The sequence below is a fragment of the Aquarana catesbeiana genome, linkage group LG01 (assembly GCF_042186555.1).
Source record: "Aquarana catesbeiana isolate 2022-GZ linkage group LG01, ASM4218655v1, whole genome shotgun sequence".
NCBI lineage: Eukaryota > Metazoa > Chordata > Amphibia > Anura > Ranidae > Aquarana > Aquarana catesbeiana.
The window spans coordinates 696,360,696-696,387,931 of record NC_133324.1 but is presented as its reverse complement, the minus strand read 5'-3'; the positions used below and the strand labels follow the sequence as shown (position 1 = coordinate 696,387,931).

Below are 27,236 nucleotides of genomic sequence, written 5' to 3'. Positions count from 1 at the left end.
CCCAGAGGATTTTCGGTGGGAAAGGTGTCCAAGTCAGATCTTGCCCCTAGGTATTCCTGCACCATGTAAAACAGACGCTGCCGATGGTTGCTGGAACCGATCATACCTTGGGGCTGCGGACTAAAAAATTATCTGAACGCATCGGTCAGACGGCCACCTTTTCCACCGCTCCTTCTTTGACTGACCGAAGCCTCAGCAACACGTTGTCCAGAAACAGGAGTTTGTAACCTCCCAGTCTTTGGGAACGCGTTGCACAGACCTTTCTGCAAGGCCTCCCGAAGATGTTTCATCCTCTGCTCCCTCTGCGACGGCAAGATAAGGTGCGCAACCTTACCCTTGTAACGTGGATCAAGGAGGGTTGCCAGCCAGTATTGGTCCTTCTCCTTGATACCACGAATACGAGGATCCTTACGCAGGCTTTGCAGGATCAGGGAGGCCATGCAGCGTAGGTTTGCTGAGGCATTCGGTCCGGAGTCCTCTAGGTCACTAAAGACGACATGGTCCGCAGCCACCTCCTCCCAGCCACGTACAAGTCCATGTGTTTCTTGGGACTGATCCCTTAAAGACTGCTGCTGATGCTGAGTGCCAGGCTCCACCTCCATACTGACACAATCCTCCTCCTCCTCGTCCTCTTCCTGTGTGATCGGCGGGCATGCAGGAACACTGTCTGGATAAAGGGGGCCTTGAGAGCTAAGGAAGTCCTCCTCTTCCTGCCTCTGTTCTGCCTCAAGTGCCCTGTCCATTATTCCACGAAGCGTGTGCTCCAACAGGTGGACAAGGGGGACAGTGTCACTGATGCATGCACTGTCACTGCTCACCATCCTCGTGGCCTCCTCAAATGGTGACAGGACAGTTCATGCATCCCTGATCATGGCCCACTGGCATGGGGAAAAAAAAACAAGCTCCCCTGGCCCTGTCCTGGTGCCATAGTCGCACAGGTACTCATTGATGGCCCTCTGCTGCGTGTGCAGCCGCTGCAGCATGGCCAACGTTGAATTCCACCTGGTGGGCATGTCACAGATTAGGCGGTTCTTGGGCAGGTTAAATTCCTTCTGGAGGACTGCCAGCCGAGCACTGGCATTATATGACCGGCGGAAATGCACACAGACTTTCCTGGCCTGCCTCAGGACATCCTGTAAACCTGGGTATCTGCCCAAGAACCGCTGCACCACCAAGTTAAGGATGTGAGCCAAACAGGGCACATGGGTCAGTTGTCCCTGTCAGAGGCGGAGAGGAGGTTGGTGCCATTGTCGCAAACCACCATTCCTGCCTTAAGTTGGCGTGGCGTCAACCACCTCTGAACCTGCCCCTGCAGAGCTGACAGAACCTCTGCCCCAGTGTGGCTCCTGTCCCCCAAGCACACCAGCTCAAGCACCGCATGGCATCTTTTGGCCTGCGTACTTGCGTAGCCCCTTGAACGCCTACGGATCACCGCTGGTTCTGAGGACAAAGCAGAGGAAGAGGCCATGGAGGAAGAAGAAGAGGAGGGGGTGGAGGAGAGAGGTGTGTCACAATCATTAGTAGTGGCATTTTGGAGGCGGGGTGGCAAAACAACCTCCAACACTACTGCACCTTGTCCTGCATCCTTCCCAGCTGCCAGCAGAGTCACCCAATGCGCGGTGAAACTTAGGTAACGTCCCTGTCCATGCCCGCTGGACCATGAGTCAGCGGTAATATGCACCTTACCGCTGACCGCCCTGTCCAGCGAGGCATGGACATTGCCTTTCACATGCCGTTAGAGAGCCGGAATCGCCTTCCGTGAGAAAAAGTGGCGTTTGGGTACCTGCCACTGAGGAACCACACATTCCACAAACTCACGGAAGGGGGCAGAGTCTACCAACTGAAAAGGCAGCAGTTGAATTGCTAGCAATTTTGCCAAGCTAGCATTCAACCGCTGGGCATGTGGATGGCTGGGAGTGAACTTCTTTCGGCGGTGCAGCAGCTGGGGCAGGGAAATTTGCCTGGTACAATCTGACGTTGGTGTACCGAAAGCAGATTGCCCACAAGTACTTGGCTGTGACACACCTAATTCTACACCTTCATTCCTCTCAGTGCAGGTCTCAGAGAGGACTGAAGGTATAGTGGGGTTGGAGATCTCAGCTGATGAGGAGCAAGCAGAGGTCCTCTTTGTTCTTTGGTGTGGGTCTTTTAGATATGCTTGCCAACGAACTGCATGACAGGTCAACATATGTCTGGTCAAGCATGTGGTGCCCAAGTGGGAGATGTTTTGGCCATGCGAGATACGCTTGAGACATATGTTGCAAATAGCAGCGGTGCGATCTAATGCACTTGTCTCAAAAAAGGCCCACACCAAAGAACTTTTGGAATAGCGCGCAGAGACAGCAGCGCCCTGCACATGCGGAGCTTTGGGGTGTGATGCAGTCAGTGTGCTGCCCTTAGGCTGGCCCCTGGAGGGCATCGTGCCTCGTTGGTGATGTGCCTCCTCCTTCTCCTCCTCCTCTCTCCAATCAGGCACCCATGTTGAGTCAGTGACCTCATCATCCCCTCCCTCCTCATCACTGGAGCAAACCTGGCAGTATGCTGCAGCAGGGGGAGCATGACTGCCAGATTGCTGTCCTTCTTGGGCACCCCCTCTGTCCGTGCTCACGTTACTGCCTTCATCTAGCTCAGTATCATCAGAGTCTTCTAAACGCTGGGCATCCTCCTGGAGCATGTGCCCAACACTGTGGTCAAACAGTTCGAGGGACTCCTGAGGAGGACATGGTGGGGCTAGGGAAGGAGTCACTGATGCCATTGAGCTGAGGGAAGAGGCCGCGTTGGCAGCTGCTTTGCCAGACAAAGTACCCTGAGCATGGGTGAGAGAGGATGAGGAGGATGAGGACGGCTTGGTCATCCACTCCACCAAGTCTTCCGCATGTTGCGGCTCAACACGGCCAGCTGCCGAAAAAAAGCCCAAGCATGTCCCACAGCCACGTGCTGATGAGGATGCACCGTCTCCACGACCAGCACTGTTGCCTCTAGACGCAGAGCTTGCTTGCCCTCTTTTATTGGCTTGTGACTGTCTGCCTCTCCTTGTTGGCCTTCCAGACATACTAATGGCCTGTAGCTGCACTAAGCTGGGATATATATATATATATATATAGATATATATAGATATATTTATATCTATATATATCTATATATATATATATATATAGATATATATATCTATATATATCTATATATATATATATATATATACTGATACTGCAGCTAGCAAAATCAACTGCCTGCCTGTAGTATGAGAACACCACCAACCTTCTACAGGTAGCTTTAGCTGAACACTGTGCAGAGCTCGCAAAAAACTAACTTGTAGCTTATTTAGCTGCCTGCGGTAGTGATAGGATCAGGAAAACACCACCAACCTTCTACAGGTAGCTTTAGGTGAACACTGTGCAGTGCTCGCAAAAAACTAACTTGTAGCTTATTTAGCTGCCTGCGGTAGTGATAGGATCAGGAAAACACCACCAACCTTCTACAGGTAGCTTTAGCTGAACACTGTGCAGAGCTCGCACTACACTAACTTGTAGTTTTAGCTGAACACTGTGAGGAGGACACACTACACTAACTTGTAGCTTATTTAGCTGCCTGCGGTAGTGAGAGGATCAGGAAAACACCACCAACCTTCTACAGGTAGCTTTAGGTGAACACTGTGCAGAGCTCGCAAAAAACTAACTTGTAGCTTATTTAGCTGCCTGCGGTAGTGATAGAATCAGGAAAACACCACCAATCTTCTACAGGTAGCTTTAGCTGAACACTGCGCAGAGCTCACACTACACTAACTTGTAGCTTATTTAGCTGCCTGCGGTAGTGATAGGATCAGGAAAACACCACCAACCTTCTACAGGTAGCTTTAGCTGAACACTGTGCAGAGCTCGCAAAAAACTAACTTGTAGCTTATTTAGCTGCCTGCGGTAGTGATAGGATCAGGAAAACACCACCAACCTTCTACAGGTAGCTTTAGGTGAACACCGTGCAGAGCTTGCAAAAAACTAACTTGTAGCTTATTTAGCTGCCTGCGGTAGTGATAGGATCAGGAAAACACCACCAACCTTCTACAGGTAGCTTTAACTGAACACTGTGCAGAGCTCGCACTACACTAACTTGTAGTTTTAGCTGAACACTGTGAGGAGGACACACTACACTAACGTGTAGCTTATTTAGCTGCCTGTGGTAGTGATAGGATCAGGAAAACACCACCAATCTTCTACAGGTAGCTTTAGCTGAACACTGCGCAGAGCTCGCACTACACTAACTTGTAGCTTATTTAGCTGCCTGCGGTAGTGATAGGATCAGGAAAACACCACCAACCTTCTACAGGTAGCTTTAGGTGAACACCGTGCAGAGCTTGCAAAAAACTAATTTGTAGCTTATTTAGCTGCCTGCGGTAGTGATAGGATCAGGGAAACACCCCCAACCTTCTACAGGTAGCTTTAACTGAACACTGTGCAGAGCTCGCACTACACTAACTTGTAGTTTTAGCTGAACACTGTGAGGAGGACGCACTACACTAACTTGTAGCTTATTTAGCTGCCTGCGGTAGTGATAGGATCAGGAAAACACCACCAACCTTCTACAGGTAGCTTTAAGTGAACACCGTGCAGAGCTTGCAAAAAACTAACTTGTAGCTTATTTAGCTGCCTGCGGTAGTGATAGGATCAGGAAAACACCACCAACCTTCTACAGGTAGCTTTAACTGAACACTGTGCAGAGCTCGCACTACACTAACTTGTAGTTTTAGCTGAACACTGTGAGGAGGACGCACTACACTAACTTGTAGCTTATTTAGCTGCCTGCGGTAGTGATAGGATCAGGAAAACACCACCAACCTTTTACAGGTAGCTTTGGGTGAACACTGTGCAGAGGTCGCACTACACTAACTTGTAGTTTTAGCTGAACACTGTGAGGAGGACACATTACACTAACTTGTAGCTTATTTAGCTGCCTGCTGTAGTGATAGGATCAGGAAAACATCACCAACCTTTTACAGGTAGCTTTGGGTGAACACTGTGCAGAGGTCGCACTACACTAACTTGTAGTTTTAGCTGAACACTGTGAGGAGGACACATTACACTAACTTGTAGCTTATTTAGCTGCCTGCGGTAGTGATAGGATCAGGAAAACACCACCAACCTTCTACAGGTAGCTTTAGGTGAACACTGTGCAGTGCTCGCAAAAAACTAACTTGTAGCTTATTTAGCTGCCTGCGGTAGTGATCGGATCAGGAAAACACCACCAACCTTCTACAGGTAGCATTAGCTGAACACTGTGCAGAGCTCGCACTACACTAACTTGTAGTTTTAGCTGAACACTGTGAGGAGGACACACTACACTAACTTGTAGCTTATTTAGCTGCCTGCAGTAGTGATAGGATCAGGAAAACACCACCAACCTTCTACAGGTAGCTTTAGGTGAACACTGTGCAGAGGTTGCACTACACTAACTTGTAGTTTTAGCTGAACACTGTGAGGAGGGCGCACTACACTAACTTGTAGCATATTTAGCTGCCTGCGGTAGTGATAGGATCAGGAAAACACCACCAATCTTCTACAGGTAGCTTTAGCTGAACACTGCGCAGAGCTCGCACTACACTAACTTGTAGCATATTTAGCTGCCTGCGGTAGTGATAGGATCAGGAAAACACCACCAACCTTCTACAGGTAGCTTTAGCTGAACACTGTGCAGAGCTCGCAAAAAACTAACTTGTAGCTTATTTAGCTGCCTGCGGTAGTGATAGGATCAGGAAAACACCACCAACCTTCTACAGGTAGCTTTAGGTGAACACCGTGTAGAGCTTGCAAAAAACTAACTTGTAGCTTATTTAGCTGCCTGCGGTAGTGATAGGATCAGGAAAACACCACCAACCTTCTACAGGTAGCTTTAACTGAACACTGTGCAGAGCTCGCACTACACTAACTTGTAGTATTAGCTGAACACTGTGAGGAGGACGCACTACACTAACTTGTAGCTTATTTAGCTGCCTGCGGTAGTGATAGGATCAGGAAAACACCACCAACCTTCTACAGGTAGCTTTAGGTGAACACCGTGCAGAGCTTGCAAAAAACTAACTTGTAGCTTATTTAGCTGCCTGCGGTAGTGATAGGATCAGGAAAACACCACCAACCTTCTACAGGTAGCTTTAACTGAACACTGTGCAGAGCTTGCACTACACTAACTTGTAGTTTTAGCTGAACACTGTGAGGAGGACGCACTACACTAACTTGTAGCTTATTTAGCTGCCTGCGGTAGTGATAGGATCAGGAAAACACCACCAACCTTCTACAGGTAGCTTTGGGTGAACACTGTGCAGAGGTCGCACTACACTAACTTGTAGTTTTAGCTGAACACTGTGAGGAGGACACACTACACTAACTTGTAGCTTATTTAGCTGCCTGCGGTAGTGATAGGATCAGGAAAACACCACCAATCTTCTACAGGTAGCTTTAGCTGAACACTGCGCAGAGCTCGCACTACACTAACTTGTAGCTTATTTAGCTGCCTGCGGTAGTGATAGGATCAGGAAAACACCACCAACCTTCTACAGGTAGCTTTAGGTGAACACTGTGCAGAGCTTGCAAAAAACTAACTTGTAGCTTATTTAGCTGCCTGCGGTAGTGATAGGATCAGGGAAACACCCCCAACCTTCTACAGGTAGCTTTAACTGAACACTGTGCAGAGCTCGCACTACACTAACTTGTAGTTTTAGCTGAACACTGTGAGGAGGACACATTACACTAACTTGTAGCTTATTTAGCTGCCTGCTGTAGTGATAGGATCAGGAAAACATCACCAACCTTCTACAGGTAGCTTTAGGTGAACACTGTGCAGAGCTCGCAAAAAACTAACTTGTAGCTTATTTAGCTGCCTGTGGTAGTGATAGGATGAGGAAAACACCACCGACCTTCTACAGATAGCTTTAGCTGAACACTGTGCAGAGCTCGCACTACACTAACTTGTAGTTTTAGCTGAACACTGTGAGGAGGACGCACTACACTAACTTGTAGCTTTAGCTGAACACTGTTCAGAGGACGCACTACACTAACTTGTAGCTTTAGCTGAACACTGTGCAGAGGTCGCACTACACTAACTTGTAGTTTTAGCTGAACACTGTGAGGAGGACGCACTACACTAACTTGTAGCTTTAGCTGAACACTGTGAGGAGGACGCACTACCCTAACTTGTAGCTTTAGCTGAACACTGTGCACTACACTAACTTGTAGTTTTAGCTGAACACTGTGCAGAGGTCACACTAAACTAACTTGTAGCTTTAACTGAAGACTGTGAGGAGGACGCACTACACTAACTGTAAATAGTCTAGCTGCCTGACTGTGGTACTAATAGGATCAAAAGAACACCAGCAATTTTCTTCTGGTAGCTGTAAATAATGTAACAAGACAAGCCTGCCTGTCAGTAGCAAGATAACAGGAACGGATCTAGCTAAACTGAATACAGTGTGTATATATATATATATGTACACACACACACACAACACCTGGGATGCATATATATACACAATACACTGTAAGTGCAGCTAACTCACTGGCTGTCCTGCCTAATCTATCTAACTTAAATCAAATGACACTGTCTCTCTGTCTATCTCTCTCAACGCCGGAACACACACTACACAGGGCCGCCGTGCAGGCGGCCTTATATAGTGTGGGCCGTGTACTAAATCCCCTGAGCCATAATTGGCCAAAGCCTCCTTGGCTTTGGCCAATTATGGCTCTCTGTTCAGACGGCGCTGTGATTGGCCAAGCATGCGGGTCATAGTGCATGCTTGGCTAATCATCAGCCAGCAATGCACTACGATGCCGCAGTGAATTATGGGCCATGACGCGCCACGCGAATTTGGTGCGAACGGCCCATATCGTTCGCAATTCGGCGAAAGGGCGAACAGACAATGTTCGAGTCGATCATGGGTTTGACTCAAACACGAAGCTCATCCCTAGTCTCTACCAGCTTTGCACATCTAGAGAGTGACATTTTTGCCCATTCTTCTTTGCAAAATAGCTCAAGCTCTGTCAGATTGGATGGAGAGCGTCTGGGAACAGCAATTTTCAAGTCTTACCACAGATTCTCAATTGGATTTAAGTATGGGCTTTGACTGGGCCATTCTAACACATGAAGATGCTTTGATCTAAACCATTCCATTGTAGCTCTGGCTGTATGTTATGAGTCATTGTTCTGCTGGAAGGTGAACCTCTGCCCCATTCTCAAGTCTTTTGCAGACTCTAAGAGGTTTTCTTTTACGATTGCCGTGTATTTGGCTCCATCCATCTTCCCATTAACTCTGATCAGCTTCCCTGTCCCTGCTGAAGAAAAGCATCCCCACAACATGATGCTGCCACCGCCATGTTTCACAGTGGGGATGGTGTGTTCAGGGTGATGTGCAGTGTTAGTTTTCCACCACACATAGTGTTTTGCTTTTAGGCCAAAAAGTTTAATTTTGGTCTCATCTGACCAGAGAACCTTCTTTCACATGTTTGCCGTGTCCCCCACATGGCTTTTCACAAACAGGACTTCTTCTGGCTTTCTTTTAACAATGGCTTTCTTCTTGCCACTCTTCCATAAAAGCCAGATTTGTGGAGTGCACAACTGATATTTGTCCTGTGGACAGATTCTCCCACCTTAGCTACGGATCTGTGAAGCTCCTCCAGAGTTCCATGGGCCTCTTGGCTGCTTCTCTAATTAATGGTTTCCTTGCCTGGCCTGTCAGTTTAGGTGGACAGCCAAGTCTTGGTAGGTTTGCAGTTGTGCCATACTCTTTCCATTTTCAGATGATGGATTGAACACTGCTCTCTGAGATGTTCAAAGCTTGGGATATTTTTTTTATAACCTAACTCTGCTTTAAACTTCTCCACACCTTTCTCTGACCTGTCTGGTGTGTTCCTTGGCCTTCATGATACTGTTTGTTCATTAAGGTTCTCTAACAAACCTCTGAGGGCTTCACGGAACAGCTTTATTCATACTAAAATTAAATTACACACAGGTCTACTCTATTTATCAATTAGGCGACTTCTGAAGGAAATTGGTTCATTAGATTTTAGTTAGGGGTATCAGAGTAAAGGGGGCTGAATACAAATGCATGCCACACTTTTCAGATATTTATTTGTGAAAAAATTTGAAAACCATGTATCGTTTTTCTTTCACTTTGTGTTGGTCTATCGCATAAAATCCTAATAAAATACATTTATGTTTTTGGTTGTAACATGACAAAATGTGGACAATTTCAAGGGGTGTGAATACTTTTTCAAGGCACTGTACATAGTGTACGTTCATCTCTAATGCCCCGTACACACGGTCGGATTTTCCGACGGAAAATGTGTGATAGGACCTTGTTGTCGGAAATTCCGATCGTGTGTAGGCTCCATCACACATTTTTCCATTGGATTTTCCGACACACAAAGTTTGAGAGCAGGATATAAAATTTTCCGACAACAAAATCCGTTGTCGGAAATTCCGATCGTGTGGACACAAATATCACGGAAAAAGTGCCACGCATGCTCAGAATAAATAAAGAGATGAAAGCTATTGGCCACTGCCCCGTTTATAGTCCCGACGTATGTGTTTTACGTCACCGCGTTTAGAACGATCGGATTTTCCGACAACTTTGTGTGACCGTGTGTATGCAAGACAAGTTTGAGCCAACATCCGTCGGAAAAAATCCTAGGATTTTGTTGTCGGGATGTCCGAACAAAGTCCGACCGTGTGTACGGGGCATAAGAGTAGGGGCCTGTCTTAAGGTTGAGTATTCGCCTACAGCAGCCTCAGCCTTGTTCCCAGGGTATTGGTGAAGATAGCACAAAGCAAAGGTACCCCATGTGTGTGTGTATGTGTGTAAAGTGACCCTGTAACAAAGTGCTTAACGTAGCCCAGAAGAACCCACCCCAAGTTAAGCCTCTCATGTGACCCTTGCTTGGCACCCAACGAGGAGGGAAACTTGAAAGACGTGGCAAACAACCACCACCCTTCTCTTACAAGTATTTTTGCTGATTACATAAACAGGACTCTCTTATTTAAAGATTAAAGTGGATGTAAACCCAATGTCATCCTTTCTAAACTACTGCCATAGGGGTTATCTATAAGGATATACATGCCTCCTGTATGCATCTTTACTTGTCAAATGTCTCCCCTCTGTCTGTTATGAGCCCTGAAAAACTGCAGATTCTGTGGGTGGGTCTGTTGTCTGGAGCTCGGTGGGTGGAGTCGTGATGTCAGAAAACTCCCCGCCCACCTCTACACTCCCCTTGTCAATATGCATTTTCTCCTGTGTATTTCTAACACTGAACTTCTGCTATCATCTCTAACATCCAGTGAAAAGACAGGAAAGTAACCACATGGCTTCAGCATGCCAAATCATGCTGAGGTATGGAACAGCCAATCCTTGCAGAGCTGCTGAAGAAAGGAGTGGGGGTGGGAATTAAAAAATAATGCATTTCTTAGGTTAGTGCACAAAATATGTAAATCACCTGTCACTCACAGCAAGGGGGAGGATTTGACAAAGTTTTTCTCTGTTTGTCAAGTTTTATCTCACTGAACAATAAAAGAGGATTGCTCAGAGCTGGATTAACTCTTTGTGGCAAGACTGGGCTCAAATGATAGGAAATCTTATACTCTACATTATGACATAAAAAAATAAATACATTTGGGTTTACATCCACTAACTCCAGCTAATGTTTCTCCACTATACATGTAATAATGTATTTGCTTATGGCTTTTTTGTGCAGATGACTTGATCATCAACAAAGTTCTTTTCATGGGCTCAAGAGTTGAAAGAGGAAAGGAAGCTGCAGTTTTAATAGCCAGTGGACCTAAAGGTGAGCTCTGATTATAAGTCAAAGAATAACAAGTATGACCAGAAGATGCTTGCTTGGACCAATACCAGTTACCTTTAACTGCAAATATGCCTTTGTTTGTTTTAGGAAATATTACATTCTGGAGTATTGCTAGTGGGGGCAAAGTCTTTGGAAGGTTTGCAGGTGTAAGTAATTCATGTCAGATTATCCAAACTAAATTTTATGATGTGCAGTTTGCTTTTTGCGTTTGAGGTGGAGATGAACACGGTTTAATGGTGTGTCTTTCAAGTCCTTCAGGAATTGAGAAAACTCAAATTTTCAATTGAGCCTGTGGTTTCACCGAATTAAGTTTCAGTATTTTTGTATGATGCAGGTAACAGTAATGCTGTACCACCTACCCTCTAGTTAATTCTCTATGCGGATCTTATTATATAGAGATTACATGTTGCCACCAGAAGTTTATCTAAAAGGCCAAGCAGCAACTGCCATAGTCAGGATAGAAAAATATCCTCACAAATGTTACAGAAAGATATGAGAAAGGCATGTTCCAGCCAAAATTAAGGGGATTTTGCTTTAGGTCCAGTTGTCCTTTAAAAAGATGTAGATTGATATAATGGCTCCTTTTTGCATTTGTAAGTGCTCTGTTTTAAACCGAGTGCTCTAAAGCAGAGGTCCATATATAATCTACAATTAAAGAATGGGGACAACAATGGGTTTTGTCTTTGTAGATAGATAGATAAATAGATAGATAGATAGATAGATAGATAGATAGATAGATAGATAGATAGATAGATAGATAGATAGATAGATAGATAGATAGATAGATAGATAGATAGATAGATAGATAATAGTAATATTGGGGAATTCAGCTCAGTTGTAGAAGCATTTGTAGTGAGTCCCCAACCAATGTGGTTTTCAAGGCTTTCAAGCCCACATTTATTAAAAGAAAACCTAAAATCCAAAACAGGCAGGAGGACCAGTTAGGTGACAGCATCAGCACTCAGAAAATACAGTTACCTCTAGATTCACCCCAGTAAATCCCAATGTTAAAGTACTAATAATTAAAAATAGCACATTATTTCCATGAGCAGATGACCCCCTGGCTATGACAAAGCATATTTCTTTGTCTCTCAGTCCCGATAAATGCATTGTAGATTAAAGGCCAGAAACATGTATATTCCCCACTACAGAAAAACAGCAAAGCAGGGGTGCTCCAGGCATTGCAGAGGGGTGAATGCAAAGGGAAGTGATATATAGCTAATGATTGTCAGACTACTGACATGGCTGCCTGTGTATTACTTTATCACCTCCAGGATAAGCATAAGAGTTTTGAAGAAGCTTTAGGACTTCTATAGAAGACAATATTTGAGATGTTTTACAGCTTAAAAAATTCTCTTAATTTATTAATTAGTGATCTATGAACACTTTCTTTAAATCTGTAATAGAACTCCTTTGTTTCTGCTATTTGTCAGAATATCTCGGAAATAGGGAAAAAAAATCTAAGGAGCATGTACAGAAAATTACATGGCTACATGCTGCTATAGCTACAGCAAATCTTGAGGTCTCTCTCAGCAGGCCCAGAAGTGCCCATGCAGATCAAGTATAATAGGATAATAGAAAAGGCAAATTGTCAGTATTCCATATTTGTAGAAAGGCAACACAGGACCTGGCTTAGGAGGAAACAGGCTGCCTTTTGTTTCATTACTTTAACATATTTTACAACCCATAAGCATATAAGCATGTAAGCAAAACATATGTATATTTCATCCCTTTATTTGAATTAAAGATTTATTTAAATTAAAGTTTCTGAATCTTGTGCAACTAAAAGGAATTATAGTAAAAAAAAAAGGCACCAGAAGTGTGGCCCAGGGCAGAGCCAAACTGGAATCCACCACTGGTGCCAAACACTCTATGGTAAAATCCTGGTTGTCCCCTGTAAGTCAATTCACTTCCGTGTTCCAGTAATCCATATCTTATAACAGTGGTCTCCAAACTGTGGTCCTGGGGTCAGATGCAGCCCTTTGCTTGCCTTCATCTGTTCCTTGGGGCACTCTTCCTCCCACTGATACGAGGGACTATTCTGCCTACTGATACCAACAATGGGGCACCATTTCTGACACCGACCCCAACAATAGAGCACTATTCCACCCAAAGATACCAATGATGGTGCACTATTCCTCCCCCTAATACAAAAGTCAGAAGGACAATAAACTGGCTCTTTGTTTAGAAAGTTTGGAGATCCCTGTCTTATAATATTAGCCATAGAGTGTCTTTTGATGCTTTTGTAGGTTATTGAAATTGGTTTAAAGGGTTAGTTCACCTTTACCAAACCACCTTTACTTGTCTATGGAAGTAAGGGGCACCTGTAAATAAAAATAAACTGTTCAGCTTTGACCAAAGTCAAATAATGCCCTTGCTATAGGTGTAGGCCATTTACGTGAAGTTTGTCTGAAAAAGTCCCAGAGTTGGCATCATCCCATCATGCCGTATTGCTAGGATGTTGTTAGGACACATTCTCAGCTGACTTAAACCTCTTGCATGTGCTCTCTCTGGCCCCTGTCACAGTACCTCTGACCTCAGCAATGCTGTGACGGGGGACACAGAGGACCGCACATGTGCAGGGGTTTGAGAGCTCATTCTTGTGATGGTTGGGGTAAGCAGTAATAGCTGAGAGTGTCTTAGCAACATCCTAGCAACAAGCCAGGATGGGAAAATGCCATCTCTGGGAGATTTTTGGCTAAGCTTCGGGAGGTACGCAAATTTTCTACAGGTACCCCTTACCTGCATATGCAGTTTTTTAGTAAAAGTGAACAAACCCGTTAAGCTTTAGTGTTGCAGGGTCTTGTCTAAATCGTGAAATGTTCTCCAGAAATGCTTTACAATATTTGGAAACCATATAAAAATGGAATACAAGGAAAATACAATTGCACGTTTAAGTTTTCATCTGTACTGTTTAATTTTCTTACTATAGTCACATTACAAGTCTGTTGTGAGTGATATAGCCATCAGTGAAGATGATTCAATCCTGTGTGCAGCTGATGAGTACTTCTATGTCTACATTTGGAATATTTTAGAGTATGCCTTAAAGGGACCAGAGGAAAAACCACCTGTCTGTAAGTTATTTCCCCAAATTTCTGCCTCGATACCCATTTAATATGTCATTCTTGGATTCAATTTATACATGCAAAGAAAAGGCTATATATAAACAATGTAATGGCTAATTTACCTTACATTCGCCAAAATCTATGAACATTCGCAAAACTCTTGGTTAGTGAAAATGACATTCCCTGACATTTGGCAACATTTGTTCTGTAACATTCAGCTTTTAAAATGAATTTATGGTCTCTGATCAATCACCTGTCGCTGGAAACAGACAGGTTCTCCCTAAGTAGTTTAGAAGCCACCAATCATACCAGCACGCTGACAAATAACTCTAATGCCCCGTACACACGGTCGGATTTTCCGATGGACAATGTCCGATCGGAGCGTGTTGTCGGAAATTCCGACCGTGTGTGGGCGCCATCGGACATTTTCCATCGGATTTTCCGACACACAAAGTTGGACAGCAGGAGATAAAATTTTCCGACAACAAAATCCGGTCGCGTCAATTCCGACCATGTGTGGCCTGTTCCGACGCACAAAGTGCCACGCATGCTCAGAAGAAATTCCGACACGGGACAGCTCGTTCTGGTAAACTTAGCGTTCGTAATGGATACAGCACTTTTGTCTCGCTGCAATGTTAAAAATGGTTTAATACAGCGCACTCTCTTCTTCTTTATAATGTGACAAGAATTAAGTCGTTTTGCTGCTCATATTCACACACACTTCTCACAAAGTTTTATTTGTGTTTTTTTAGTGGGATTCCCTCAATATATTGTTATTAGTTGTCACATCTGACAGTTTTATTTTTTTTTTTGGATTTTCAGCCTTTTTTTTTCTTTAATGTTTGGATTTTTTCCAAGGCTGATCTTTGTTCAATGTTATTTTTATTTTTACTCCAGAATATTTTTGTGTGTGTTTTGTGTGTCAAGTTACCCCAACACCATTGAGATCTTTTATTATTTAATCTCCAGGAGATTGTTTGGTGTTGGTGTCCCTTGTTCATTTCACATTGTATATTTGAAATGTACCTGAATCCTCACAAACCAACTGTCATTTTTGAAGTTAAACACATAGGAGAGTATAATTCCAAACAAAAATCCTTTATTAAGGGATCAGAACCAAACAAAGAGGAAGGCAACACTGGATCAACAGGAGAAATTAGTGAAGCCTGGGACCCCCACGGCAGACATCAATTCTTCAGCATCAAAATTGGTGGCCTGAGGAGTCCATATGTAAGGGAGGGCAATCTGGTCCAGAATTCGCAGAGATCCGGATAGTAGCAGATGACATCTGTGTCCCCAGGCTGTGGTACCACAAGAGGCTGCATCTTTTGGCCAACCAGACTGAACCCAGGGCAATCACTGTCTGGTCTTCCTTCCACGCTTCCTTCCGGGCTGTGGCTGTGCAGTTGGAGATGTGGCAGGAGGAGGAGTAGGACCTGGAGGAGGAGGAGGAGGAGGACTGGGAGGACCTGGAGGAGGACTGGGAGGACCTGGAGGAGAGGGAGGAGGAGGAGGAGGACCTGCAGGAGGAGGAGGAGGACCATCCCAAAGCTGTGTGTGAGGTGTAATTTGGCCTCTCATACCTTTCTCCAGAGCCTCTGATATGAGGGCCTCACACATGGCTTTTTGGCCCTCCTCCATCCTCTGCATTTTATATGCTATGAATGCAGCAATGTTCTCCTGCATAGTGTGGGGTGCTCCCAGGACCTCTGTAGCCCTCCAAAAGAATGCTATAGCCGCCTCCTCTAGGGTACTCGTCCTACTGCCACTTTCTGTTTTCAGGTGTGGTGGAGGGACCTTGATATCAGCCAGCCGGCTCGGCCCGGCCACCTCCTGGCTGAGACTTCCCTGTGTATGAAAAAGGGACATGGTTGTAATGTTTTGCATCATCAATCACAATCCTAAATTAGTACTCCCAACTAACATCTAGTTAACATCATTGATTGGACAAGCAGAAATATTTAGAGGAATGCTATACCTGGCTCAATCTGGGCTCCTCAACATATGGCCTGGAAGGCCCAGGTTGGGCGTCAGAAGCCTCAGCCGGGGGGGGGGGGGGAAGCGTGAAAGGAAGACTGGAGAGGGATGGCCTGGGTTCAGTCTGGCCTGCCAGAAAGTGCAGCCTGTCGTAGTACAACATCCTGGGGACATAGATGTCATCTGCTGCTCTGGATCTCTGTGAATCCAGGACTTTCTTGCGCTCCCTCAGATATGTGCTCCTCAGGCCACCAATGAAAATCTTTAAATAAGTGATGTCTGCCGTGGGGATCACCTGCTTCACAATTTCACACAATTGCTCCAGTGCTGCCTTCCTCTTTGCTTGGTTCTTGAAATGGGGGTGGGTAATCTCTCACAGACAGGGCAGCTCACTTAGCATATCAAGGAATAGTGACATGAAGTCAGTATCTCTCATTAAGATATCCATGTTCACTGCAAGACACAACACAAGACAAAGCCTAATGTCAGACAAAACTCTCCTAATCTTGTTACAATATAGGCCTCAATCTAGAAGCAGTATAGGCACAAGTTTGTCTCTTACCTTCGTTCTTACGATCGGCGCGTCCAATGCTCCTTCCTCCGCTCACAGATCGTACGTAATACGCACGCGTGTTACGCTTTATACACACTGCGCATGCGTGTAACTCCGCCCGCCCGACGTTCTTTCTAGTCTATTCCCCGCCCCTTTTCGTTCGGCGCAGTGGGTGAAGAGCACATGGCGGAGTTACAGCAGGTGCGTGCTAATTCTAGCAACGAGGAGGAGGAGGAGGAAAGCCCGGATCCAGGCACGTCCCGATCCAGAAGGAGACGTTTTAAGGCCACAAATATGTAGTTTGGGGAGATGTGGAGATGGTTGACATCATGAAGAAGTCCGACTATGACGGAAAATATGGGCCTTACCCCAACCCCAACATCCGAAAGGCCAAGATCATGGCGAAAGTGGTCAGGAGAGGAATTTCGGGGTACGACGATCGAAAGATCAGCTCAGGAAGCGGTGGTCGGACCTGAAGTTGAGAGAGCCAGAGCAGTACCGAAAGATCCGGAGAGTGCTGCAAAAAAGTAAGTAGTTGTGCTGTGTTCCTATTCTTTCTGTCTTTATTCCGTTCGTTCTGCTCCATATGCTTTTAGTAATTGTAACGTTTCAAAAGGTCAACTTTAATGTTCATGGGTCCATTATTCGTTCGTATCAAACATTTTTCTTTCGGCCTCTAGAACACCATTGCATTTTCACACATTTTTGGGGGCCTACTTGGATGCCAAATATTTGTTTGTGTAGATGGGTTTGTTACTAGAATGAAATGCCAACTAGATTGTGTGTAAGGAGAGGACAATGAGCAGCTGTTTTCACATCTGGACACTGGAGCACTAGTGTGGGACCCCAGAACACCCTTTTTATTAGGGGGGCCACACAGGTGCTCCAGTGTATACTATAGGGGGGGCTACATCTGTGAAGCTTGTACCAAACAGGTAAAGTATTGCAGCTTGACAAAGGGCAATAAAAAATATACATCTTGGAACTCGGCTAAAATAGACAATTGTACCCCACTTCCAAGCAATGTTTCCTAGTTCTAGTTCTGCCATCAAATATATGTGTGCTAAGTATACCATTTTTGTTTTACATAGGGGAGAAAAGACTCGGAGGACACCCCTCATCCCAGGAGAACACAGACACCCCCCCTCTGGAAGAAGGGGAAATACCGCAAACCCAAGAAGCTGAGCAGGAGGAAGAAGATGATGTGGTGGAGATTGGCACCACAACAGGTGAGTGTCTGCGACCACAGACTCAGGTAAAAGAGATGGATGGTGGCAGATTTTTGAGACTTTTTTTTTGTTCTTTATCTCTTTTTAGGTGATCGTGATCCAGAACGCTTTACATCTGAAAGTGCCCAGATAATCATCGGGGAGATCATGGGGTGTAATCTCCAATTGCAAAACATCCAGCAACAAATCACTGATGTTATTAAAAAAAATAATAACATCATTGATGTTTTGGGGCGAATTTAAACCCCACAAAATCACCTGTTTTATGTTACTAAAATTTTTACAATGTTTAGAAAAGCCAAATTTGGAGGATGCACACAGTGTGCCAACATGTGCTATCTGCCATCACGGGAGATCAATGGACGCTTTTGGGGGTGCAACCCCTCCCTCAATTATAAAGTCGCATTGAGGAAGGGCTTGCTCCCCCAAAACACGTCCCTTGATCCCCCCTGATGGCAGATAGCACATGTTGACATTCGTAAATTGGTGTGCATCTTCCAAATTTGGCTTTTCCAGGGGTGATTTCCCCCCATTTGAACGCTATATCAAACACAGTTCCTAAATACTCATGTCTGATATAGCCTTCAGGTTTTACCATATGTGAACTTTGTAAGTTCAAGTTTTTTGGCTTTCTTGTTGGTTTTACACAGGCCTGTTTTATCTGAAATGGATATTTCGATTTTTGATAATGCTACTGCAAAAATTGTTATACAACAAACATGTTGGTTTGTTTTAAAAACCTTGCGTAAATGCACATGTGATTGTGCAGCTATAAAAAAGTGCCTTACTCAAGAATGTGTGGATTATTGTCTCAACACTACAACACTTTTGGGGTGATATAATTGCTGTTTTATGCACAAATGGGGGTTATTTCCTAAGGGCAAATTCACTTTGCACTACAAGTGCAGGTTCAGTGCAGTTGCAAGTGCACTTGTAGTGAAATGTATTTTGGCATTTAGGAAGTACCAGCCAACACTATTTTTTTATAAGGTTACCCAATCACGACATTTTCTGCACTCAAAACATTTCTGTCAGGGTCAGCTAAAACAAACACAAGCAGTAAATGTCCACCAAGAATTTCTTTTGTTTGTTTTTTATTTGAAAAAGGTGTCACAGATTCTCTGGCATATTGATAGCCCCCCTACCCGCAAAGAACTCCAGGTAGCGTAACCGGACATCACGGGCATTCAGGGAGGGCAAGCCAGGACGGCCACTTTCAAGCGCCGTCAGTGTTGATGGATTTGGGATTCCGGCCTCAGGCCCAACTGAGCCAGCATAGTTGGCTGAATGTTTTCTTAAAAAATTATGGAGAACACAGCAGGCAAGTATTATATGGTTCAGTTTATACTCCGCCATATGGATGGGTGTCAGAAATAATCGGAACCGGCTGGCCAGGATTCCAAATGTGTTCTCCACCACTCTTCGGGCTCTGGCCAGCCAGTAATTAAAAACCCTCTGTTCCAGGGTGAGGGTCCTCATCGGGAATGGCCGCATCAGGTGGTCCCCCAGCGCAAATGCTTCATCAGCAACGAACACAAATGGGAGACCTTCAACATTGTCCTCTGGAGGTGGCAAGTCCAAGATGCCATTCTGGAGATGCCTGTAGAACTCCGTCTGGGCGATCACTCCACATCCGGCCATTCTTCCCCACGTCCACATACAAGAAGTCGTAATTAGCCGACACCAACGCCAACATCACTATACTATTAAACCCCTTGTAATTATAATAGTACGACCCCGAGTTGGGTGGTGGGACGATGTGGACGTGTTTCCCATCAATTGCCCCTCCGCAGTTAGGAAAGTCCCACCGCTGGGCAAAGTGGGAGGCCACAGTCTGCCATTCCTGTGGCGTGGAAGGAAACTGTTGAGGAAAAAACAATAAACATTACTATTTTTTCACAGAAACATGGCAAGCAGATTATACACAAACATTATGGGGCAACCTCCAGATAGCATTTAATAAGGGGAATTTAACAAGGCCAAAGTATAAGGTACACCTATCATATTCCCCCTCCCCCCCTCTCATGGGCCATTTCTAACATTATAGGGGGGGGGGACTCTTGGACAGGTAACCCTCTTCACTTCATTGAGAGATGAATGCCTAAATACAGGGTATTACTTGGAACAGCCCCTCCTTAGTTACACTATTAGCAGACCACTGGACAGGTAAGAAGTGTCTGAATACAAAGATATAAATACACATTGTACACATTTGAGGACATTTGGACATTCTGCTATTACCTATCAAGATAATAATAGGATACAAAAACTTTAAACAGTTCCATTGGAAAGTATACAGGCAGGCCCTTGCACTACATGCTTTGGGGAATTCATCCATAAATCTGACCAGTAAAGAGATGGGTATAGTGTGTATGGGTTTGGCAAAGTCAGCAGATAGATGATTGAGGATAGAGAATTGGGATCAGCTGACTTAGCATTTAATAAGGGGAATTTAACAAGGCCAAAGTATAAGGTACACCTATCATATTCCCCCTCCCCCCCTCTCATGGGCCATTTCTAACATTATAGGGGGGGGGGACTCTTGGACAGGTAACCCTCTTCACTTCATTGAGAGATGAATGCCTAAATACAGGGTATTTAGGGGGAGGGAGGGTTACCAAAAATTTGTGGACACCACAAAAAAAACCTCTGGCACTCTGCCTGAATTTAAAGCTAAAATAACATTAACAAACATTTTAGGGGGTGTTTGGGGTAAAGCACTACTATGGAGCTGATAAAATACATTGTTAAGTGACTACATGAGGTGAATATAGGGCAGGAGACACCATGCTGGAGAGGTTATTGAAGGGCAAATATGTATGAAGGACATAAAATAATAATTACATAAAAATCCAGCATGCATGAGAACAAAGGGGACATTCACAGCATATTACAATCATGGTCATTAGGGAATGAGGAAAGAAATACAAGATATTAGCAAACATTCAATACAATAAAATGTGATATAAAAGGAAAAAAATCTTACCTTCATATACACCTTCTGCAGGACCTGTATGATGGCAGAACAGGTCTCTGGGATGATGATACCCAGAGCCTGGGGGGAGATGCCTGTCGAGAACTTCAAGTCCTGCAGACTTCTCCCTGTCGCCAAATACCGCAAGGTAGCGACCAACCTCTGCTCCGGAGTGATGGCTTGCCTCATGCAGGTATCCTGCCTGCTGATATAGGGGGTCAGCAAAGCCAACAAACGGTGAAATACGAGGTCCGTCATCCTGAGAAAGTTCCTGAAATCATCAGGATTATTCTCACGGATCTCACGGAGCAAAGGCATATGAGAGAACTGGTCACGCTGAAGCAACCAATTCTTGGTCCATGAACTCCTCCCCACCCTGTTCATGGACTGGACTTGTGTCAAGGTCAGGACCCCCAACACCAAGCCCCCACACAGCACGAACTCTACGAGGAGTACGCATACGAAACATGGCTAGAAAACGGTCGGCTGCTCAGAACGAAGTAACAGAACGCACTGAAGAACAGCAAGGCCTGTGAAGAGCGACCTGAAAAACAGCAACGAGCAGGCAAGATCACACAGAAAACTCTGATACGAACTGACTGCACGCACTGAAGAGCAGATACAAACCCACAAGCACAAACTGAACGGCAGAAAACGATCTGAAAGCCAAGAGTCTGAAAAAGCGCGAATCGTCTCTCACCAAACTTTTACTAACACGAGATTAGCAAAAGGAGCCCAAAGGGTGCCGCGCTTGGTTCTGAACCGGCCTTTTCTAGTCTCGTCGTACGTGGTGTACGTCACCGCGTTGTTGGCGATCGGAAATTCCGACAACTTTGTGCGACCGTGTGTAGGCAAAACAAGTTTGAGCCAACATCCGTCGGAAAAAATCCTAGGATTTTGTTGTCGGCATGTCCGAACAAAGTCCGACCGTGTGTACGGGGCATAAGTCTAGGGAATATCTTTTTTAGGGTTTATTGCTGAAGAACTTTAACAGGAGGATGGGGTTTGAGGTCACAGGATAATCCAAAATGTTCAGCAACAACGTAGGAGGACGAATTTCTTTCTTCTCTCCCAAGAGCTGCTTTCTAGGAAGTAGCAGGGAATGGTTAGAATGTGTAAAACCACACAGCAGCTGACCATAGGGCAATCCTTGGCCACTGATCCCTTCTGCTTTGCTCAGCTATCAGTCCCCAGTAAGACCGTTACTCAGTGTCCTTGGAGCTGTCTGCCACTCAGCCTCCATAGGTAGATCTTTCATGAGGGAGATAAAATCTTTCTCCAGACCAGTGTCCTTCAGGAGGTATGCCTTCTCAGCATTTCTTCTAATGCCGCGTACACATGAGCAGAATTTCCGACAGAAAGAGTCTGATGGGAGCTTTTCATCGTATATTCCGACCATGTGTATGCCCCACAGACTTTTTCTGTCAAAAATTCAGACGGACTTAGATAGAGAACATGTTCTATATTTTTCCAACGGAACAAATTACTATCGGAAAAAACGCTTGTCTGTATGCTGTTCCGACGCACCAAAACTACGCATGCTCTGAAGCAAGTATGAGATGGAAGCTATTGGCTACTGGCTATTGAACTTCCGTTTTCTAGTCCCGTCGTACGTGTTGTACGTCACCGCAATCTGGACGGTCGGAATTTGGTGTGACCGTGTGTATGCAAGACATCTTGAGCGGAATTCCGTCGGAACTCCGTCGGAAAAACCTTCAGAGTTTATTCAGATGGCAAAACCGGTCGTGTGTACAGGGCATAAGGCCCTATGCCCAGCAACCACCGAGGCTTAAACTGCAGTCTCTTGTCGGGATGAATCAAAGAGACTGGACGGCTGCACTCTGTTGACACCTTTAACTGTTGACACGGTTTAAATATTCTTCTGGTACAAAGACATCAGAGGCACAGGATCAATGAAAAGCTGACATGTTTCACACTACTGTGGGGTGCTTAGTCATAGCCAGCACCTGTTTCCATTAGCAGGTGGGATGCATTATGAGATGTCTGCCTAGAGCGGTGTTCTTTTGTTGCTTGTAGTCTCTTGTCCCAGTGATTCTGCTTCTAGGGGCAGCAGCCCCACGAGTACAGGAATCTTCCCTGAAGAGGAAAGAGCCATCTGCTCAGGTCTCCTATTTATCACCTCCCCAGCCACCTTCTGGACCCCCTCTTGCAGGGATTGGCTAGGGCATGATAAATATTCAACCGATTATTTGAATTTCCCTCCCTGTACTCTGGAACCTTCTTCCAGATGCAGGGAGAAGCAATCAAACTCTCAGCTTAGGAACCCTGATCAGACCAAACCATTCAACAACCACTCCACTCCCTACAGTGAAGCCAAAAACTAGATTTTCCTATTGACTAGGAGAACACTACAGCTAGAAGACATGAAAAGTCACTGTTGTAATGCGGCAAAAGCAAGGAGAGCACATGCCCCATTGAGTCCTATGTGAGCACATACAGTAGGTCTTGGCTGAGGTTACTTTTTTGTCACTCCTGCAATCCCTTGCCTTTCGTACAGATCTTCACTAAAATGCTGGATTAGCTAATATACTGCGATAAAAGGGTCTGCTAGGGGAGCAGTGTGTAGATATAAATAGCTTTTCTGACACGTGTTTTGTATGAATTAACTTGAGGGCAATAATCAGCACTTTAATAATTTCAGGGATTTTACATTTTAAAGAAAAATCCCTCAGGTTGGCCAAATGTTTATGGGGAATGAACTAATGCATATATATTACATCTTTTAGTTAGATGCTTGTGGCAGGTCATAGCAGTGTGGTAATTAGCAGAGGCTGGATTCTCAGTTAATTTCTGGCCTCCCTTATAAATATACACCGGCTACAAAAGTAATGTGCTTATAGACATTATTGCATATGTACATTATATTTTTTCTTTTCTTTTTTCTAAACAGTACTGCACTGCTGGAGAGCACATCTTTGTGCAATTAGCAGGTAAGAAAATCATATACTGTATATGCAATATTTCATATTTAACCGACAAGAATCTATACATTTTTATGTAATTTTATTTAGACCTAAACATCATAAATAAAATATATAGAAAAACACTATACTCTTCCTTTAAAGAAAATCAATCAATTTATCAATCAACATATTGCTGTGCTTTTTTGATATCTACACAGAGTTATACCAGTGGTTAAGCATAAGGTAATAGTCACATCATCCCAAGACTGCACAGTAAAGCTTTGGACAATGCATGGAGAATATATAGGTAAGGTGTCAAATTTGTTATTTATGAATGAGGTGGTGTCTGCATGTTTGAATTGGGTTTTCAAGTCATCAGAACCATGATGGCTACCATGAACCAGACACTTCGACAAGACACAAACAAGTCAGGAAGGGTAGCTTCTGTATTTTTGTCATGGGTCTATTTTAAATTAAACGTATATGACATTTTACATGATGTATGGCAGGATTGTATGCTGAGGCTGGGGTGGGTCTTTTTGATTCTAAGCATTGAAGAATTAACCATCCAAGGTTTAGATTATGTTTGCCTTTGACTACCTGTTTTTGGGTATATATCTTTAAAAAGTTCTAAAACTGTAGTAAATAACAATAATATTAAACTGGTGCCAGTGGATAAGGCTGTTAATTTTTAAATAGTTTTCTGTATGTCCAGTAGAGCTCCTTTATCTAGGCCACCCAACATATAGAGAACGTCCAACCTAAATCCTGCTTCAACTAGGAGGTTATCTTTGTCCCTATCCTTCAACAGTCCAGTACAAGAGCCTCACTGGATGGCAATGCAAGACTGTGTAGAGACAGAATGCTGTGTACCGGTGACTGTGTACATAGAAAAATAAATATAAAAATAAAGATATTAGAGTCACATCTAATTACCTGTACTTTGGAGGTTTTGCTATTTCTTATACTTTTACGAAACGGCAGTTTATTTAGACTATACAGTAGGACAGTGATGTGTAATTACTTTCTAGGAACATTTGGACAAGATAAACCATGGTGTATTAAGCACACAGAAGTCAAGAAGGAAAGCAGCAATAACAATTGTATCTGTAAGGAACAAGCGTCACCTGTTGTGTTTGAATCTAGACAAGAGCCAGAAGAACAACAGGCACAGCAAAACAATAGCCCAGAGGTAATATCATTGAAGCCAAATTGCCAAATGGAACCACTTGTCAGCAGGTGACATGTAAATGGCCTAATCTGCTATTTTGGATGTAGTTTGGGTTGCTGTTTCCACAGGTTCTAGGTGAATCCTGCAGGATTGAGATTTGCAGTCCTGACCAAGTTTTGCACAGATTTGTCTGGGAGAAACCATAATGTACTGCATGGCCTTTGAACTATAGCCATCAGGCTTAGGCATACACCAGTTAGGTCTAATATACCCGATTAAATTTGAAACTAATGTTGGCCAATTTGACACTGATGTATCCTCTGCAATATCCTAATTATTGTAGTAAAACCCAAGCCGGTGTGCTGTTTCTAGTAAATTTAGGCCTAGCCTTGCTAATCACAATTGTCCTGCTGTTGGCTAATTTCCCACTACTGTATCATCTCCTGTCTCTTAATTCGTGTAGTAAAACACCTGCATATTCTTTTATTTTAGCCTATTATCCCTGATTAAAACTGTCCAGCTACTAGACAGTTTTACACTGCTGTATCCTCTGCAATATCTGTAATCATATAAGAAAGCCCCAGCCTGTACTTATTGTCTGTAGTACATTTAAGCCTAGCCTTGCTATTCAAAAAAATCTTACCGCTGCCCTGTCACCTGTGCTCTCCTTATTCATAATGAGAGCGTGAAAATGGCCTGCAGCAGGATTGTTGTTCATCAGCGACAGCCTCAGCAAAATATTGGTCAATTCTTTTTGGGTGTCACAGAATTGCACAATTTCTTTATATCTATTTTTTTTTAAAACTTATGTGGATGCAGATATATTACTTTGACCTAGGAAAAATATAGCCCCCCTAGTCAGCAGTTAAGCCCAATTTTCCCAGCTAAGCTTGGTTGCTTTGTGACCTCTGGTCCTTCAACACTCGTCAGGATTGGTGAAAGCTATTATTTGATTGCACATAAGAAGTCCCTTAAAATATATATTTTTTGTGTTTCAGGGAGAGGCATTTTCCATCCCAATAGATGAAACAGACATTGCAAAAGATCTAAGGGAGATAAACACACACAACTCCAAAAACAGGTAATCTGTTTTCTTTATCACTGCAAGTTAACTGGATGCCAACTGGGTTATTAAACATTGTTATTACATAACTGAATCTTACTGACAGCAGTGGGTAGGTTACATATTTTTGAACGTAGCTAAATTTTAGTATACAGCATATTTTTAGTGTGTTCAGAATCTTGTGTATGTTTGTATGACTCTCGTTGTCTTCTTTATCAGGATAAAAACGGTGTGCTCTAAGCAGTTGGAACTCCAGCAGTCTTGGGGAAGACTCAGTGCTTATAAATCCCTACAGATTTGTGACTTGATGCCAGTGCCAGCTACTATCCGGAAGCCAAACCTAAGAGCAGAACTTAATGACCCATATGACCTGGCATTCTAGCCCTGTTAGTCATCAGTAACTCATGAACCAGTGGCTGTTCTAACTTGGTGCATCGGGTCTGCCTAGATAACATTCAAGCCCGGATGTTGCTGGAGATACTGTAAATGTGATTCCTGCTAAAAAAGCTTTAGTAACCAAAGCAACAGCCTCACTCATCATGGGGCCAAGGTTTCAGATAAGGATGCTATGTAATCTATGTAACAGAAACTTCCACAAGTAATCATGGCAGCATACATAAAACAATAATTGCTCAACACAAAACAACAATATATTGTAAAACAAAATCATGCATACTTGTAAAACAGGTTTGTAAAGTGATGGTATCACATGGCAGGTTATTTAAGATCAAAGAGTTCTGTTACCCCCAGAATTATAGAGCGTCTTACTTTTAATGCACAAATATAACTAACCTATGGGATCCTCTTCTATATATACCTGTAGAAAACATTAATGAAAATATAGAATTATTATTTTGCTTCATGAAGAATATACAACATAGATGTAATACAAGTAAAGTGCTAGAGAACACTCAAAGGCATGTTCCACATCTCTGTTTTACTTTACAGGTAAAACCATATGTACCATTTTAGTTCTGTCATGCTCAATTATGAAACAAAGATGTATACCAGGATGTATTTACTCTACTGTATGTAAACTAATTATAATGTTCCTTTCAATATGTGAACATTGTAGCATTTATAGCATGCAGGAGGAACTAAACCACTGAGAAAAAAATAGGTATAAAATAATATATTCCAAACTGTGTAGTGGATACTTTCTATATTTTCCAGTGTTTACAGAGATTACATCCTTATCGTGTTCATTTTTCTATATATTATTTTTTACCAATAACATGTTTCTAATTTTTCAAGTTATATTTAGTTACCTTTCTTTCTTGGTCCATTGTTCTCCACTTTGGTATGTCCATAATTGTTCACTTACAATTTTAAATTGGCTCTGCCTCTCACCCACCAGGCCGGAGATGGGGTTCATGGTGCAACTCACCACGTAATGCCCCCCTCCCACTCATGAACACACTGCGCATGGCAGTAGCCCTTGTTCA

At 43.8% G+C, this 27,236-nt stretch overlaps 1 protein-coding gene across 2 annotated transcripts in view; it reads left to right on the top strand.

The window, feature by feature from the left end:
• Window positions 1–26,923, top strand: part of LOC141111433 (cilia- and flagella-associated protein 337-like) — an 89,723-nt gene extending 62,800 nt beyond the window's left edge. The window contains exons 19-26 of one of the 2 annotated variants that reach the window (XM_073603734.1): window positions 10,728–10,817; window positions 10,923–10,981; window positions 13,768–13,909; window positions 23,545–23,584; window positions 23,776–23,864; window positions 24,589–24,749; window positions 25,727–25,809; window positions 26,011–26,923. In XM_073603734.1, coding sequence (XP_073459835.1) covers window positions 10,728–10,817; window positions 10,923–10,981; window positions 13,768–13,909; window positions 23,545–23,584; window positions 23,776–23,864; window positions 24,589–24,749; window positions 25,727–25,809; window positions 26,011–26,173 — 827 coding nt within the window. In that variant the 3' untranslated portion in view covers window positions 26,174–26,923. The remainder of the gene's footprint in view (window positions 1–10,727; window positions 10,818–10,922; window positions 10,982–13,767; window positions 13,910–23,544; window positions 23,585–23,775; window positions 23,865–24,588; window positions 24,750–25,726; window positions 25,810–26,010) is intronic. The other variant, XM_073603740.1, reaches the window with a different exon arrangement.
• Window positions 26,924–27,236: the final 313 nt, after the last annotated feature.